Source organism: Choloepus didactylus, chromosome 2 (genome assembly GCF_015220235.1).
Source record: "Choloepus didactylus isolate mChoDid1 chromosome 2, mChoDid1.pri, whole genome shotgun sequence".
In the NCBI taxonomy this organism is placed as follows: domain Eukaryota; kingdom Metazoa; phylum Chordata; class Mammalia; order Pilosa; family Megalonychidae; genus Choloepus; species Choloepus didactylus.
Genome location: NC_051308.1, coordinates 214,240,413 through 214,255,839, shown reverse-complemented (window position 1 = coordinate 214,255,839; position 15,427 = coordinate 214,240,413). Strand labels below are relative to the sequence as shown.

The window sequence follows — 15,427 nt, the reverse complement described above, 5'->3', positions numbered from 1 at the left end:
ACCCAAAGGGGGATGTGAAAGGAAATGAAATAAGTTTCAATGGCTGAGAGATTCCAAAAGGAACCAAGAGGTCACTCTGGTGGGCACCCTTACACACAATATAGATAACCCTTATTAGGTTCTAATGAATTGGAATAGCTAGCAGTAAATACCTGAAACTATCAAACTACGACCCAGAACCCTTGAATCTTGAAGACGATTGTATAAAACTGTAGTTTATGAGGGGTGATAATGTGATTGGGAAAGCCATATGGACCACACTCCTCTTTGTCCAGTGTATGGATGGATGAGTAGAAAAATGGAGGGGGAAAAAAAAAAAAAGTCACCCAGTGTCCTTTACTTTAATTGTTCTTTTTCACTTTAATTTTTATTCTTATTATTTTTGTGTGTGTGGTAATGAAAATGTTCAAAAATTAATTTTGGTGATGAACGCACAACTATATAATGGTACTGTGAACAACTGAATGTACGCTTTGTATGACTGCATGGTATGTGAATATATATCAATAAAAATGAATTAAAAATAAATTAAAATAAAATGGAGCCTCCCCCCCCAAAAAAAAAACCAAACTCCTTGACTTGATATGATTGCTCTCAATCAATACTGCCATCATATCTTCCACCATATCCTGGGCCCTTTAAGCTCTGTCTGAACCAAATGACTTCTTCCAGAGGAAACCCTGCACCTACACACCACAGCACCATGGCTCATGTTGTTCTCTTGTTCCAAATTTCCTCTCAGTTCTCCTGTACTTGGTCAATGCAAGTTACTTCTTTAGGAAAATCTTTGGTCTACCCTTCACCCCAACCCTCCCGGAAGAATTAACTGCTCTTGCCTGTGTTTCCCTGATATCACACTTTATGTCAAATCCACTCTGAAATGTTTATTTGACTGTCCTCCCTACTAGATTGTGGCCTTCAAAAATAATGGACCTCCTCTGACCCTGGGCTCCCAGTACCCTGTTACAGTGTCTAGTTTATTAAAGGAGTAAGTGGTCCTGATCAGAGAGGAGCCCATCTTTCTCCAACTATCCATGCTACTTCTCAATTAAATCAAAAAGCCCAGGAGGGCCCCTGCTGTTTCCTTTTCTCCCCCAAGTCATTGCCCAGCTACCTCTGCTCCGTGTACGGCTGAATCTTTTGCACAATGATGTCGGAATCCAGCACCCCCAGGAGGACCCCAATCTGGCGGATGAACATCCCCTTCAGCCTCTCAGTTAGCTGACTGACGTTGACATCCAAGATGATCTCCACCAGGTTGTTTTTCCTGGGATCTGGAAAGCATGTGGATCAGTCATAGCTTTAGAAGTAGAAGAGTTAACATAGACCTGTCTGTGAGTTTGCTTCATTCTCCTTCTAGTGAAGAGAAACAACAAGGAATTCCTAACAATTCAATCTGGAACTAGCCTGGAAAGCTTTTAAAGCACTCCTGGTCTCTATACCAATCTGAGAATTACCACACTTGTACTGGGGTTAAGGCTTAAGCAGCAGGGCAGCAGGGATTTAGCGAAGGGGAGACAGGAAGAGAGAAACATTTCAAAGTTTAATTTAAAAGCCTCTGCCACTTGGCTTTGCTGAACCTCTCCAGGCCAAGTGGTGGGAATAAAGCAACCTCTCTTGACCCACATCCGATTTTCACTGTCTTGCTGTACTTGGTCTACCTCTGCACTTCAGAGCAACAATGGGAGGCAAAAATGCCTGTCTCAACAAGCTTATCAAAAAAGGGAATGTACCTGTCCCTTACAGGTTTGAAAGCAGTAAATACAAAGAAAATCTAGCAGTCAAGATAAAAGGATTTGTTTATAACAACATCACTGCTGCACCACTATCCTTTCACAACTCTAGAACTGAGACTATTGCGTTTTACTCTGGAATACATCCCGAAGACGATTCTATTTAGAAGTTAAAATTGATTGTTCAGAGTACCTTATTCACATACTTAGATGCACAATTTGGCTGTTCTGATGTATAATTTACATAATTAGTAGACTGTGATGTGATTTTAAACAAAAAAGAGACTTTGTAGTGTCTTTGAGACTGTCCTTCCTTAAGGTCTTGGATGGGAAGGGATCTTGGGAGGTCTTCAGTAGGACAAGGAGTTGAAGACCTCCCAAGATCCCTTCCCATCCAAGACACTCTTACATGAGCTTGGCCTAGATAATAAAGGGTAAGTTTAAAGTTAACATCTTCTCATCAGATGCTCATGGATTTATAAAGCTCCACCCCACCCCCCACATACAGTTCCTCCCTACCACCAAATTAGCCTCAAAGCAGAACAAAAAGATGGTTCTAGTTAAAAGGGAAATTTTATTTCTACAAATCTGAAAAATGTAAAGGACACCAGTTACTTTACCTTCCTTGGATGACAGATAAAGCCTGAGGCTCAACTTATAAAAATAAATTGTTTTCTGCATCTGGGTGCTGATGAGACATCATGACTCAAGCTATTCCTGTGCTCTAATTCCCAAAGCACCCAAGCCCTCTCTCCTTAATCACAAGTAGAGGAGAAAGTGCTGGACTAGGGGCACAAAGACCTGGCTCTGACACAACTGCTATGTGACACTGAGCAAGCCCTGCCCTCTTTGAGTTTCAACTCTCCATCTGAGATGAATAGGGGAAGGTCTGTATGCCTGTGTGGGTAGGAAAGGTATTGTTGCAACAGACAATAAGGATTTTTCAGCTTGGAGTTTCTGTATTTTTTTAAGTGGACATGCCATGTGGCCCTGTCTGTGCTGGGGAAAATGAGTCTCAGAATAGAAGACTCGATTGGTTGATCCAGCAATTCCACTCAGTCTCATCACTTAATGAACTCACCAGGTTTCACCTCCACAGTGGCCCGGTCTGTGTCGCTCTCACCCTTTGCATCAGTCACTTTCAGGTGAAATGTGTAGGTTCCCTCGACGACATTGGAAAGAAAGAGGATAGGGTGATGGTCAGAGTGATTTAACACCTCCTGTGGGGTTGAACAACATGGCTATGTTGCAAAACAAAACACTCCTTTCTTGGAGTCGGCTGCTGCTTCTGTAACAGCTAAACTCCCTCTGGCTGGACTGCTTCAGCTCTGGGCAATTTACTGATCTGCAATGGCACTGTAGCTCCTGGCTTCTAGGAGCAGAGGAAATAAACACATTCTCTGTTTATTCATTGCGGTCGGGGTTACAGCTTCTAGGGGGAATGGCGGCCGGTAGCCGAGCCCTCAGCTCTCGGGGCTGCTTAAAGGGTACCGGCGGCGGGGGCTCTTTCCCGGAGGCGAGGGCGAGGCGGAGGACGTGGCCAAGGTCCTCGGCGAGAGGCGTGCAAGGTATGGAGGGCAGCGATAAGGACAAAAACCCTCTTCATCCAGTAGGAGTATGCGCCAAAGAGATTTATTCAGGGGTGATTACAGGTTATATAGGCTGGTAAGAGGGGCAGGGCTGGAAAGGAGGTGAAGTAGCCTAAAATGGCAATATTGAAGGGAGAGGGGCTAGGATTGGTTCTGAGAGGACGCAGGAGCCGTTGCAGCGGGCGGGGGTTGTTTGGGCCACGGTGCATGCGCACTGGCGGTGGCAGAAGTGGCCTTGGCACAAGGGAGTATGTGGGTAAGATAAGGAAGTGGGGAAAGGGCAGTTGGGAGAAAGGCGGTTTCCTCCGGCAAGCCTCCCCTGCCAGTGGCATTTTGGGTGAGGAAAAGGGAGCTGCCTTGACCTCGCTCCTCAGGCTCGGGGGGGCTGCAGAGGGCACTCACGCCCGTACCTACTACCCTCCCCAGGGGGTGATATCAGGTCCCCTGGCCCAGGCCTGGTAAGTCGAGGCACAAGCTCAGCTACCCGCAATTCATGTCATTTAGCCTGACTGGCTTTCAATGAACCATCCAGGTTTGATACAAGGGACCACTTGGTAAAAACACATACTGGAATGTTCAGGTCATCCTACCCTCCCCATCTCATCACTTAGACCTTGTCTAGCTCTCCAGCTTCTGCACACTTACCCCTGCTGCTGGGCTGCCCTCATCTCGAGTCCAGAGGTAGCTGACTATTCCCTTGTCATCAGAGGACTTGGAGCCATCCAGCTCTGCTGTGTTTGTGGGCAAGATAATCACCACATTTCCAGTTATCTTGGCTATAGGTGGTTTGTTCATTTCTAATCAAAGAGAAAATCACTGAAAGAATATAATATTCTGGAAAAGAAGAAATGATTCTTCATGACGTTTACAGGGAAATTAAACATCAATAAGCAACTAAATGGAGAACTGTTTTCAGCACTAAAGTATAGATTTAAAGCCACCAGCGCTGTAGGTCCAGAAGCTCCTGTCCTACCTAGAAAAATGTTCTTCTGACACTAACAGTGGGGACAAGTGTGGTTCCTCCTGTTTTCTCATAGCAGCCTCCCTGAGAGGAATCCATTTCTCTCCTCTGGTGGTAAATGATGACTGGAAACAAAAGTCCAAGTAGCTTAAAGCATGGGAGAGTAAGTTTCATTCAGCAGATATCACAAAATTGTCCTTTAAAATATGGTTTAAAATGTTACTCTCTTAAGATATTTTTTTATTCCTTCCTTAGAACGAAAGAAAAAGAGAGAGAGAGAGAAGAGACCTCTCTTACTCTGGGAGGGCCCGACTTAAAGCTTTGTTTACACGGGTGTATACCCAGTATTTACTATATCTAGAGGTCATCTGCATATCTGCCGGTGGTTTTTCCTACTATCAGCTTAAGGATCCCCTGTCCCAGGGCCATCACAGATCATCATGCCTGCAAACCAGAACAGTCAATCAACTGTTGCCTCAACTTGGCCTCAGTTTGTAGACTCATGATGTGAATAAGAAGCTCCAGGGCAAAAACAGCCATTCTAAGGGCTGACAGCAGGTGTCACTATAGCTAGTAAAAGAGTCATGGAAACCCCAGGTATAACACAGGCAAAATAAAAATGCAAAGAAAAAATTCCTTAATCCTTTCCCTATTCAACTGTTGAGAGAGAGAAGAAAAAGAAGGGGGGAGGAAGAAAGAGAGAGGGAATGAAGGAGGGAAGGAAGAAAAGAAGTTAAAAAATTGATAAATTATAGTCACTCTCTATTAAAGGTTGTTTAGAAAAGCCAATAGCAGTTGTCCTTACCCCCTAACCTTCTTCCCTACCCTACCCCTTGTTATCTCTAATCAATCTCTGCAGCCAAACAAGACATGACCAATTTCTTCAGCTATCTGATTCCCAGGAGGCTACACCACCGCCCAGGCAGGGAGGTACCTTCTTTGACAATGACATTCACAGAGCTCTGGCTTTTCAGGTTCCTCTCATCTTTGACAGTCAAGGTGAACACATAGGCTCCCACTTGCAGCCCAGTCACAGTGGCAATACTGCTGTTAGCATTCGCAAGCTGCACCCCATCAGGTCCCCTGGACAAAGAGAGAAACCAGAGGATGGAGTTTTACCTGTCTGCTAATCTCTGTTTCCTGACACAGCAGGAGGAGACTATTACTGCCTCAGCTAAGATGTGAACCATTGTTTCCCAGATCTTAAGAGGACATGTTTAAAAATATTCCATTTGACCCCAAAATACAGACTACCTGCTGATCAGAAAATTCCAGGCACCAACTTTCAAACACATCTAGACTTATCCTTTATATAAGCTCCTGGAACATTCAAATTCTTCACTATTCCAGTTTGTAAAAGGAAGTACTCTGAGCAAGTCTCTGATCAAAAGAATGATTTAGGAGTGATATTTCTGAAAAGCATTTCTGGCCCAATAGTTGGTTCAGCTGTTGCCAGCAAAGAAGCAAAATGTATTTCTTAATCACATCCCATAATCCCTCCTGATGAAAACATCAAGGAAGGGAAATGGTCCAATGCTGCAGAGGAGCTCTCAGGACAAAGCTATTTCTTCTCAACAGCTGTATAATAAGCAAAGCTCCCTCCAGTTCCTGTGCAGGGACCACAGAGTACCCAGGATTCCCGCATCCTTCCTTCTCCTTTCCAGCCTCAGATAACACCTGCAGATGGGAAGGGGTTCTGGGCATATAACCAGATGGTCCTTCTGCTCAAGATTCAAAACACCCCAGAGCTTTCCTTACAAATAAATGCAGGACAATTAAAGAAATCTACAGATTTCCTGGTTTTGCAATGTTTTGTTTTGCTTTTTAACTTATGACCCCAACCCTAATAGCCCCTCCTGACAGATTCTCCTCCAAGAAGCTATGCTAAGCATTTTCTCTGCTGTACACACTAGTAAAACTCAACTAAAGAGCTGACTAGATTTATCTTCAACAAACAATTAATTCAAACACACTGAAGAAAGATCTCAAATCTGAAACCTAAACTCAGAACTGGAGGATCTAAAAAGAAGGGCAAACTAAACCAAAAGCAAGCAGAGCAAAGGAAATTAACAAAGATTAGAGTGGAGATGAATGAAATAGAGAATTTTTAAAAAACAATAAAGAATCAACAAAAACAAAAATTGGTTCTTTATAAAGATGAAAAAAATAAAATAAAAACCCTTAGCTAGACTGACAAAATAAAAAGGGAGAGGACACAAATAACTAAAATCAGAAATGAAAGAGGGGGAAATACTTCTGACCCCACAGGAAAAAAAAAAAGAAATAAGAGGATACTATGAAAATGTATGCCAACAAATTAGATAATCTAGGTGAAATGGACAAATTCCTAGAAATACACAAACTACCTCCACTAACTTAAGAAGAAACAGAAGATCTCAACAAGTAGAGCTTGAATCAATAATCAAAAACCTCTCAAGAATGAAAAGCCCAGGACCAGATGCTTTACTGGTGAATTTTAGCAAACATTTCAAGAAGAATTAAAACCAATCCGGCTCAAACTCTTCCAAAATATTGATGAGGAAACACATCTTAACTCATTCTATAAGGCCAACATCACCCTAATACCAAAGCCAGACAAGGATACTACAAGAAGATGAAATTACAGACCAATATCCTTTATGAATATAGATGCAAAAATCCTCAACGAAATACTACCAAACCAAATCCAACAGTCAGTGAAAAAAATTCTACACCATGATCAAGTGAAATTCATCCCAGGTATGCAAGGGTGGTTCAACATGAGAAAATCAATTAATACACTCCATTAATAGAAAGAATTAAAAACACATACGTATTCAAGAGGACAAATACTATAATGCCTCACTAATATGGACTAACTATAATGTATAAACTCTGAGAACTGAATCTTAGGGCACAGCTTATCAGGGGAATGCTTATTGTAATGGTCCCTAGATTGTAAGCTCTTACAGCAGTCACATCTACTCCTGAGTTATAATGGCTATCTCTAACTCCTGAGATGCTGAGCTCCTTGTGTATTACCTGGCTGGTCTCTGGAACTTTGGGTATCTGTGTGACACCTGAGAATTGGAGCTAGATTTTGGCAGCTATGAATGTCAGTATTACCCCATATGGCACTGTCGAAAGAGCTGAAAAAGAGTTCAGACTTCAATTAAAGATATGAAAGAAGCAGATATGGTTAGGACTAAGGCAAATCAGGCCCAAGGATAAAGGACGATACTAACTGGGTTTTAAAACTACAACTTTTGTGCAAGACCAAGGGAGGACATGTTTATTTGGTGCAAGATCTATATTTTCTATAGCACACTAGATAATTTAACCTATACGATCAATTTGTTAGAACACCATAGCTGCATGAAGCTGTGAAAGGGAAGTGGGATTTGGTGAGTCTGTACAGGCTGGGGTGAAATCCTGATACATCCCAGAGTGATATGGGCAGAGAGTAAAAGTATATTGGTGGGGCTCCCTGAGGAACTGAGGAGAAATGCGGAAGTCCAAATGTGTTGGACTTCCCCACCTGGGACTATTGCTGATTTTCCCACAAACATTGAAGACTGCCAATTTAGTGGGCCGAGCCCTCAATCTGGGCGCTTTCCCTTGTGAGGCTAGTTGCTGCAAGGGAGAGGCTAGGCCTACTTATAATTGTGCCTATGAATCCCCCCCCCCCCCCCCGCAGAGAGCCTCTTTGTTGATCAGATGTGGCCCCCTCTCTCTCTAAGCCCACGTGGCAGGTAAACTCACAACCCTCCCCCCTGCATGGGACATGACACCCAGGAGTGTAAATCCCCCTGGCAATGCAAGAAATGACTCCTGGAGATGAGCCTGGACCCAGTACTGTGGGACTGAGAGGATCTTCTTGAGCAAAAGGGGGAAGAGAGATGAAACAAAATAAGGTTCCAGTGGCTGAGAGATTTCAAATGGAATTGAGAGGTCACTCTGGAGGGTATTCTTATGCGCTATATAGATATCACCTTTTAGTTTTTGGTGTGTTGGAATGGCTAGAGAGAAATACCTGAAGCTGTCAAACTGCAACCCAGTGACCTTGATTCTTGAAAATGATTGTATAACTATGTAGACTGCACAGTGTGACTGTGTGATTGTGAAAACCTTGTGGCTCGCACTCCCTTTATCTAGTGTATGGACACATGAGTGGAAAAATGGGGATAAAAACCAGATGAAGAATAGGGTGGGATGGAGGGGATGGAAAGATGTAGGTGTTCCCTTTTGCTTTTATTTTTATTTTGGAATAAGGAAAAGGATCAAAAATTGATTCTGGTGATGAACACACAAATGTATGATGGTGCTGTGAATAACTGATTGTACACTGTGGATGACTGTAGGGTGTGTGAATATATCTCAATAAAACTGTATTTTTAAAAAAGTAAACAATGGGGGAGGAAGGGAATGGAATGGTTTGGATGTTCTTTTTTATTTTAGTCTTTATTTTATTTTTTGGATAATGAAAATGTTCAAAGATTGTGGTGATGAATGCACAACTATATGACAATACTGTGAACAACTGATTGTACACTTTGAATGACTGTATGCCATGTGAATACATCTCAAAATTGCATTAAAAAAAAACATACAATCATCTTAATTGACACAGAAAATGCATTTGACAAAATCCCCCACGCTTTCATGATAAAAACACTTAAGAAACTAGGAATAGAAGCAAACTTCCTCAATAAGATAAAGTGCATATATGAAAAATGCACAGCTAACATCAAACACAGTGGTGAAAGACTGAAAGCTTTCCCTCTAAGATCAGGAACAAAACAAGTATGCCCACTGTCAACACTGTTATTCAACATTGTACTGTAAGTTCTTGCAGAGCAATTAGGCAAGAAAAAGAAATAAAAGTCATTCAAATTGGAAAGGAAGGAGTAAAATTTTCCCTATTTGAAGAGATGGCATGATCCTATGTATAGAAAATCCTGAAAATACACAATAAATCTACTAGAACTAATAAACAAAATCATCAAAGTGGCAGGGTACAAGATCAACACACAAAAACCAGTAGTGCTTCTATACACAAGCAATGAACAACTGGAAGAAGAAACCAAGAAAAAAATTCCACTCACAATAGCAACTAAAAGAATTAAATATCTGGGAATAAATCTGACCAAGCATGTTAAGTAGTTGTACATAGAAAACTATAAAACATTGCTAAAAGAAATTAAACAAGACCTAAATAAATGGGAGGATATCCCATGTTCATAGATGACAAGAATAACAGTGTTAGGATGCCAGAAATGGAAAAACTAATCATCAAATTTATATAGAAGGGTAAGGGGCCCCAAATAGCTAAAACTATCTTGAAAAAGAACAAAGTTGGAGGATTCACATTTCCAGATTTTAAAACAGCATGCTACTGGCACAAGGACAGACATATAGACCAATGGAATCAAATTGAGAGGGCAGAAATAAACCCTCACATCTGTGGCAAACTGATTTTTGACAAGTGTGCCAAGTCCACTCAACGTGAAAAGAATGTCTCTTCCATAAATGGATATCCATAGGCAAAAGAATGAAGGTGGACCCCTATCACACTCCATATATAAAAATTAACTCAAAATGAATCAAAGACCTACATATTAGAACCAAAACTATAAAACTCATACTAGAAAACAGGGAGGCTTCTTCAGGACTTTGTATTAAGCAATAGTTTCTTAGACTTTAAACCAAAAGCAAAAGCAATAAAAGAAAAAAATAGGTAAACGGAACTTTTACAGTTTACAGTACAAACAGTGAACACTAATGTAAACTATGGACTATGGTTAATAGTATAATTACAATAATAATGTTTCATCAATTGTAACAAAGGTACCACAGTAATGCAAAGTGTAATAACAGGGAAAACTGTGGGGGGGGGGGGTACAAGAGAACTCTGTATTTTCTACATGATTTTTCTGTAAATCCAAAAACTCTCTTAAAAAAAAACAACAGGGCTGAGGAAGATTAGATTCTCCAAAAAATAGAAACAAAGAGATGAGAGAAATTATTTCTACAATCCAACTCAGCAATTATAAATCAAATGGTTTCTATAGTCAAATTACAGGCCCTTTTCCACCATCTCTAACATTCTAGTAAAAAAACAAACACTACCCTGTCCTATGTTTGCTACCTTTGGAAATCAAAATGCTTTTAACCCTTCCTTGGAATTCTTTTCTTTTGTGGGATGCTACATATAATCTGAGTTCCATTTGTTATCGTTTAAAGGAAATAAAAGAAACTGTGAGTACCAGGAATGGTTCAATTAGGCAACTGCAGTTTAATTATTTTGGTTATTGCCCTTGGCCTCTAGCTAATATAACTAATAACTGGTGTCTTCAAGGAACCAATAAAAGAGTAATGCTTTCATTGTGTAGATGAATTTTCCATTCCTTTAATAGCTACTCTGTCCCTCTACCCCCCACCCCCTTCTAGCCTTATCCAGTTAATTTTGAGCAACAGTATTTTTCTGCTCCATTACCTCTTCCATCCTGCCTCACAACTGTAATTAAACTATACATTTCAGCAGATGGATTGTACCTGTAAAAGCACCAGGACCACACTACTACCTGGGGACTAGATCATGATAAGCATTTTTTTTTCCTTACAAAAATTACTTGTAACATCATTTTCTTAGGGTTAAAGTTTGAGATTGCAAACATTTCTTTCGTAGTCATCCCCTAGATAAACTAAAAAGAGCAAATAAACTTAAAAGCAAGTAAAATATTGCTCATCAAAGGTCTGGAGCTTTTGCACAAGGGTTTTGTGTTAATACTCACTGTGTTTTTTCCCAGAGATATGAGATAATTTTCTGATCATCCGAGCTTTTGCTGCCATCTAGAGTTGTGCTGTCCACAGGAAGGGTCAGCTCTTTGTCTGGACCTGCATCTGCTTGAGGAGGCTTGTTGTTTTCTAGAAGACAGAGACTTGAAGATCAAAAGTAGTCAGTCCAGCTGGGACAGGAGTGGAACTAATTGGAACATATGTTCTAGAAGTCATGGGGACTCTACCTCTGAGCCCACAGAGCCGTCAGACACTGCGGGATTTATAGATACAGTCGGAGCTCACAATGAAGAATATAAGACTGAAATATATAATACAATCTTGAAATAAATTTGCAACATAATGCTACAGGAGTGCCAGTGAAAGGTTTTGAGTGATAAGACAGGGCTTTCTTGAGGAAGGGGGCATTAAGCTGGTCCTTAAAGGATATGGTAGGATTTGGGATGGCAGAGACTCTATCTCCTAAGTTCCCTTGAAGACGTGATAACTAGCCAAGGGCAAGGGTACAAGCTGAGGCTGTGCCGTACTTTTTTCTCTAGCTATGAAGAAAGCACAGGGGAATGGACAACAGAAGCTGCCAAGGGTTCCATGGGTTGGGGCCTCCTGCTCTGTCCTCATACAGTTCAGAATCCCAACTCTCCCCTTCCTCAAGATAAAAGGAAATAGCCAAGAGAAGAGCCTGACCCCATAAGATTGGAACTTACCAGGCTCCACAATAACAGTCACTTGAGCAGTGGCCTGCTGTCCTGCTGTGTCAGTCACCGTGAGTTGGTAAGTATAGTCTCCTTCTTGCATTGCAGAGAGCTGCAGCATTGGTGTTCTAACACCCTAAATAAATAAATAATACAGACTAATGGATAATTTCACATAAAGGTCTAGGTTTTTATCTTCTTTTGAAAAAACTGTACAATCTGGCAATATTAGTGCCATATTTCTACAACCATCAGCTAGACCTGAAGAACAGCTGACCTTTTAGTCAGATTAAGCTCTCCGGTTCACAATAGCCCCCATCAAGTTTTTTTCTTTATGTTACCTGCCTGGTGACAGATCTAATCTCTTATGAAATATCTTCAGAGAGAAGATGATCACCATATAGTAAGGCAATCTTCTCCAATTTGTTATAAAGCTCACTAAATTTTGCACCCTTGTAGCTTCTACACAGTCTGACTCTCTGGAGTCATCTAGAACAACTAAAAGTTTCTCATCTAGCACCTTCCTCTAATACTAAATGTTTTCTGGAAAAGATTTTTGCTAATGTGTTAATTAAAGGCCCTCTAAACTTTCTGTATTTGTGGAATTTTGTTTCTAATCCAAATATTTTTATGCACAAATGTGATTTTAGAAATTAAGATGGAGCAGAAATAAGCTTTGGATGGGTGACCCAGTCCAGCAGCTCTAGCTCCCCTGGGCAAGAAAAGACAGTAACTATTCCCTCCTACCTGCATCTCCACCACTTTCCCTTTGCTGCTTGGGCTGAGTGACCATTCATAGCTGGAGATGCCATGATCATCAGTGCTCTGGTTCCCAAACAGGGTGATGGAGTTTTGGGGCAGGGTGATTACTTGGTTGGGGCCTGCATTAGCCACCGGAGGGTAATCCACGGCTTTATTCACTGTCAGACTTGCCATGGTAGAGTCAGTAGCTCCATCAGAGTCTACAACAGTCAAGCTATTGGGGAAAAGAAAGAAGTGCAATCAGAAATAAATACTACATGACTGAAAGTCAAGATTAAGAAATACCAAGGTGGCAGTGTTACTATCCTTACCCATTCCTCTTGGAAAGGCAGAGAGTAATCAGATGCTAACATTGATGGAAGGTTTACCATGTGCCAGACAAAGAGAGGTAAAGTAACTTACTCCAAGGATACACAGCTTGAAAGAAATGGAGTCAGAATATGAATCAAGGCAGCATGTTTCCAGAACCACTCTGCTGTGCTGCCTGAGAGCATCTGTGTGCTGGGACCTTTAGAGGCATTGTCTGACATGGCCTTTGCAACAATCATTTAGATATCATCAATTCCACTTTACAGAAGGCTTAGAGAGGCTAAGTAACTTGCCCAGGGCTACAAAATGAACCAAGATGCAAGCCCAGGTCTCTGATTCCAAAGCCCAAAAACCAAAATCTAAAGAAGAGATAATCCCTGGCCCCTATTACTGTGGGGTTCAATGAAGTTACATTAAATGGAGCAAGTTCTGAATGCTACAGGCTCTCCTCCCCTCATCTGGTTTTGCCTGTGTACTTATCACAAGAATAGACATCCTGGCATTCAAGGCAGGAGCTTGAGATGGAAATAAAATCTTCTACATAACAGTCCCACAGTTTGAAATGGGATTTGTAAGAGAAAAAAAAATGTTCATTTATAAGACCAGGTTTTTATCTAAATGATGCCTTCCAGCTAAACAGCCTAAAGCCTCTCATGCCACCTCAAAATTTGAGCATAAGCAAGCACGGAGGTTTGGGTTTCTTCCATTTTGCTGAAAGAAAGAGGAAAAGCATAGAAAAGACATAGTTTGTTTAAATCTCACCATCAGCCACAGATATAGCCAGGCATTTGTGGAGTTTTAGCCCACAACTTCACCTTTCACCTGTGGTCTGAAGAGGATTTTTGGTAGTACATGTTTGGTAGTGCATCCTTTGGTAGTACATATTACAAAAACATGACACACACATACATGTGCAAACTAGCAAACGTGAAAAAGAAAAATCCACAGAATTTTTGCCTCTTGTCCCAGTTTCCCTGTTGTTTTCCCAAGTGATTTACATATCTTACTTGTCTCCTATATCAGAACAAAAGCAAATTATAGACAGATGGCAAAATGGCAGCTATCCGTTGCTCTAATTTTCACCTCAGACAGTCCCTGTCTTGCTTGCAGGGCTCCTGGAACCAAACAGGAACTGACAACAGCAATGGGGAAAGAGGCTACTGATGTGTAGAAGTAGGGAAGCGCAAAAGGTAAGTGAATCACAACCAGATTGGACCTTAAAGCTAATAAAATCCAATCCCATCATTTCACAGATTAAAAAAAATAAATGAAGCCTAGAAAAAAATAATAGCTCCAAATACCCCTTCCACCCAAAAAACCTGTCAGCTAACATTGTGGTTAATGAACCTTGAAGACAGTATGCTGAGTGAAATATGCCAGACACAAAAGGACAAATATTGTATGATTCCACTTATATGAAGTATCTACAATAATCAAACTCATACATACAGAAAGCAGATTGGCAGTTACCCTGGCCTGGGGGAGGGAGTTATGGGGAACTACTGCTTAATTGGTACAGAGTTTCTGTTTGGGATGATGAAAAAGTTTTGGTAATAGATGGTGATGAAGACAGCACAATATCGTGACTGTAATAAATATCACTGATATGTACATTTCTATGTATATATGTTATATTCCACAAAAAAATTCATGATTAAAAATGGTTAAAACAGAAAATTTATGACATTTTTACTAAAAGTAAATTAAATTAAATTAAAAATAAAAGAAATAAAAAATCAATATTAAAATAAAATAAAAATAAATAAATGATAAAATTTAAATTAATTAATTAAATAAAAATTTAAAAATACCTCAGACTCTGGAGTCAGACTGCCTATGCGACCTTAACTTCTCTGTTAAATTACTTAACCTCCCTGTGCCTATTTCCTAATCTGTAAAATTAGAAAAATAATAATAATACATGTTATAAGGATTAAATGAGATACTGCATATAAAGAGCTCAGAGCAGTATTTGGCACATAGTATTACTGCTACTATTTAAAGAAGGATCAACCTGACCCAGGCTAAATTCCATAAGTGGAAAAATTCTTATATAGGAATTCCTACATGGAAATCTCAGGTTGAAACCAACATAAATTTCCATCTTAAGCCAAACAGAAGGATCCAATCTTGTTGGCCTAGCAGCTTTCATTTACCTACAGTCTTGAGTCAATGAGGATGCTGCTAAGTCAAAACCTAGGACAGTCATCTCCATGTTCCAAGCAGTGTCTAAAATTTGTTAATCTCAGATCCAGTGGGAAAGACAGACACCTATGAATAAGCTGTGACACCATGGTAGGTGCCACATAGAGGCACTAAATACAGCAGGGAAAGAGGGTAGCTATATCTTCCTTCTCGAGCAGCATCTCAGACAGCCTCACGGAAAACTCAGTGGTTCCTTAAGAATGCACAGAACTTCAGCAGAATGAGAAGGGAATTCAAGAAAACAAATAAAATCTGAATGGACCAAGTCAAGGAGTGGAGTACAGTGAGTCCTGACTTGGGGATTAGAAAATCTGCATTTAAGTCTCAGCAGTGTGACCTCAGAGAAGTTACCAATTACACTCTGAGCCATATTTTCTTCAGCTGTAAATGAGGATAGTA

The 15,427-nt window shown here is 40.6% G+C and overlaps 1 protein-coding gene across 3 annotated transcripts in view; it reads right to left on the bottom strand.

The window, feature by feature from the left end:
- KIAA0319L (KIAA0319 like) overlaps positions 1 to 15,427 on the bottom strand; it is a 138,013-nt gene that overhangs the window by 25,016 nt on the left and 97,570 nt on the right. For all 3 annotated transcript variants that reach the window (XM_037827751.1, XM_037827749.1, XM_037827750.1), the window contains exons 10-16: positions 12,500 to 12,728; positions 11,765 to 11,888; positions 11,057 to 11,189; positions 5,218 to 5,366; positions 3,968 to 4,119; positions 2,815 to 2,953; positions 1,115 to 1,274 (exon numbers count right to left, since the gene is read on the bottom strand). In XM_037827751.1, coding sequence (XP_037683679.1) covers positions 1,115 to 1,274; positions 2,815 to 2,953; positions 3,968 to 4,119; positions 5,218 to 5,366; positions 11,057 to 11,189; positions 11,765 to 11,888; positions 12,500 to 12,728 — 1,086 coding nt within the window. The remainder of the gene's footprint in view (positions 1 to 1,114; positions 1,275 to 2,814; positions 2,954 to 3,967; positions 4,120 to 5,217; positions 5,367 to 11,056; positions 11,190 to 11,764; positions 11,889 to 12,499; positions 12,729 to 15,427) is intronic.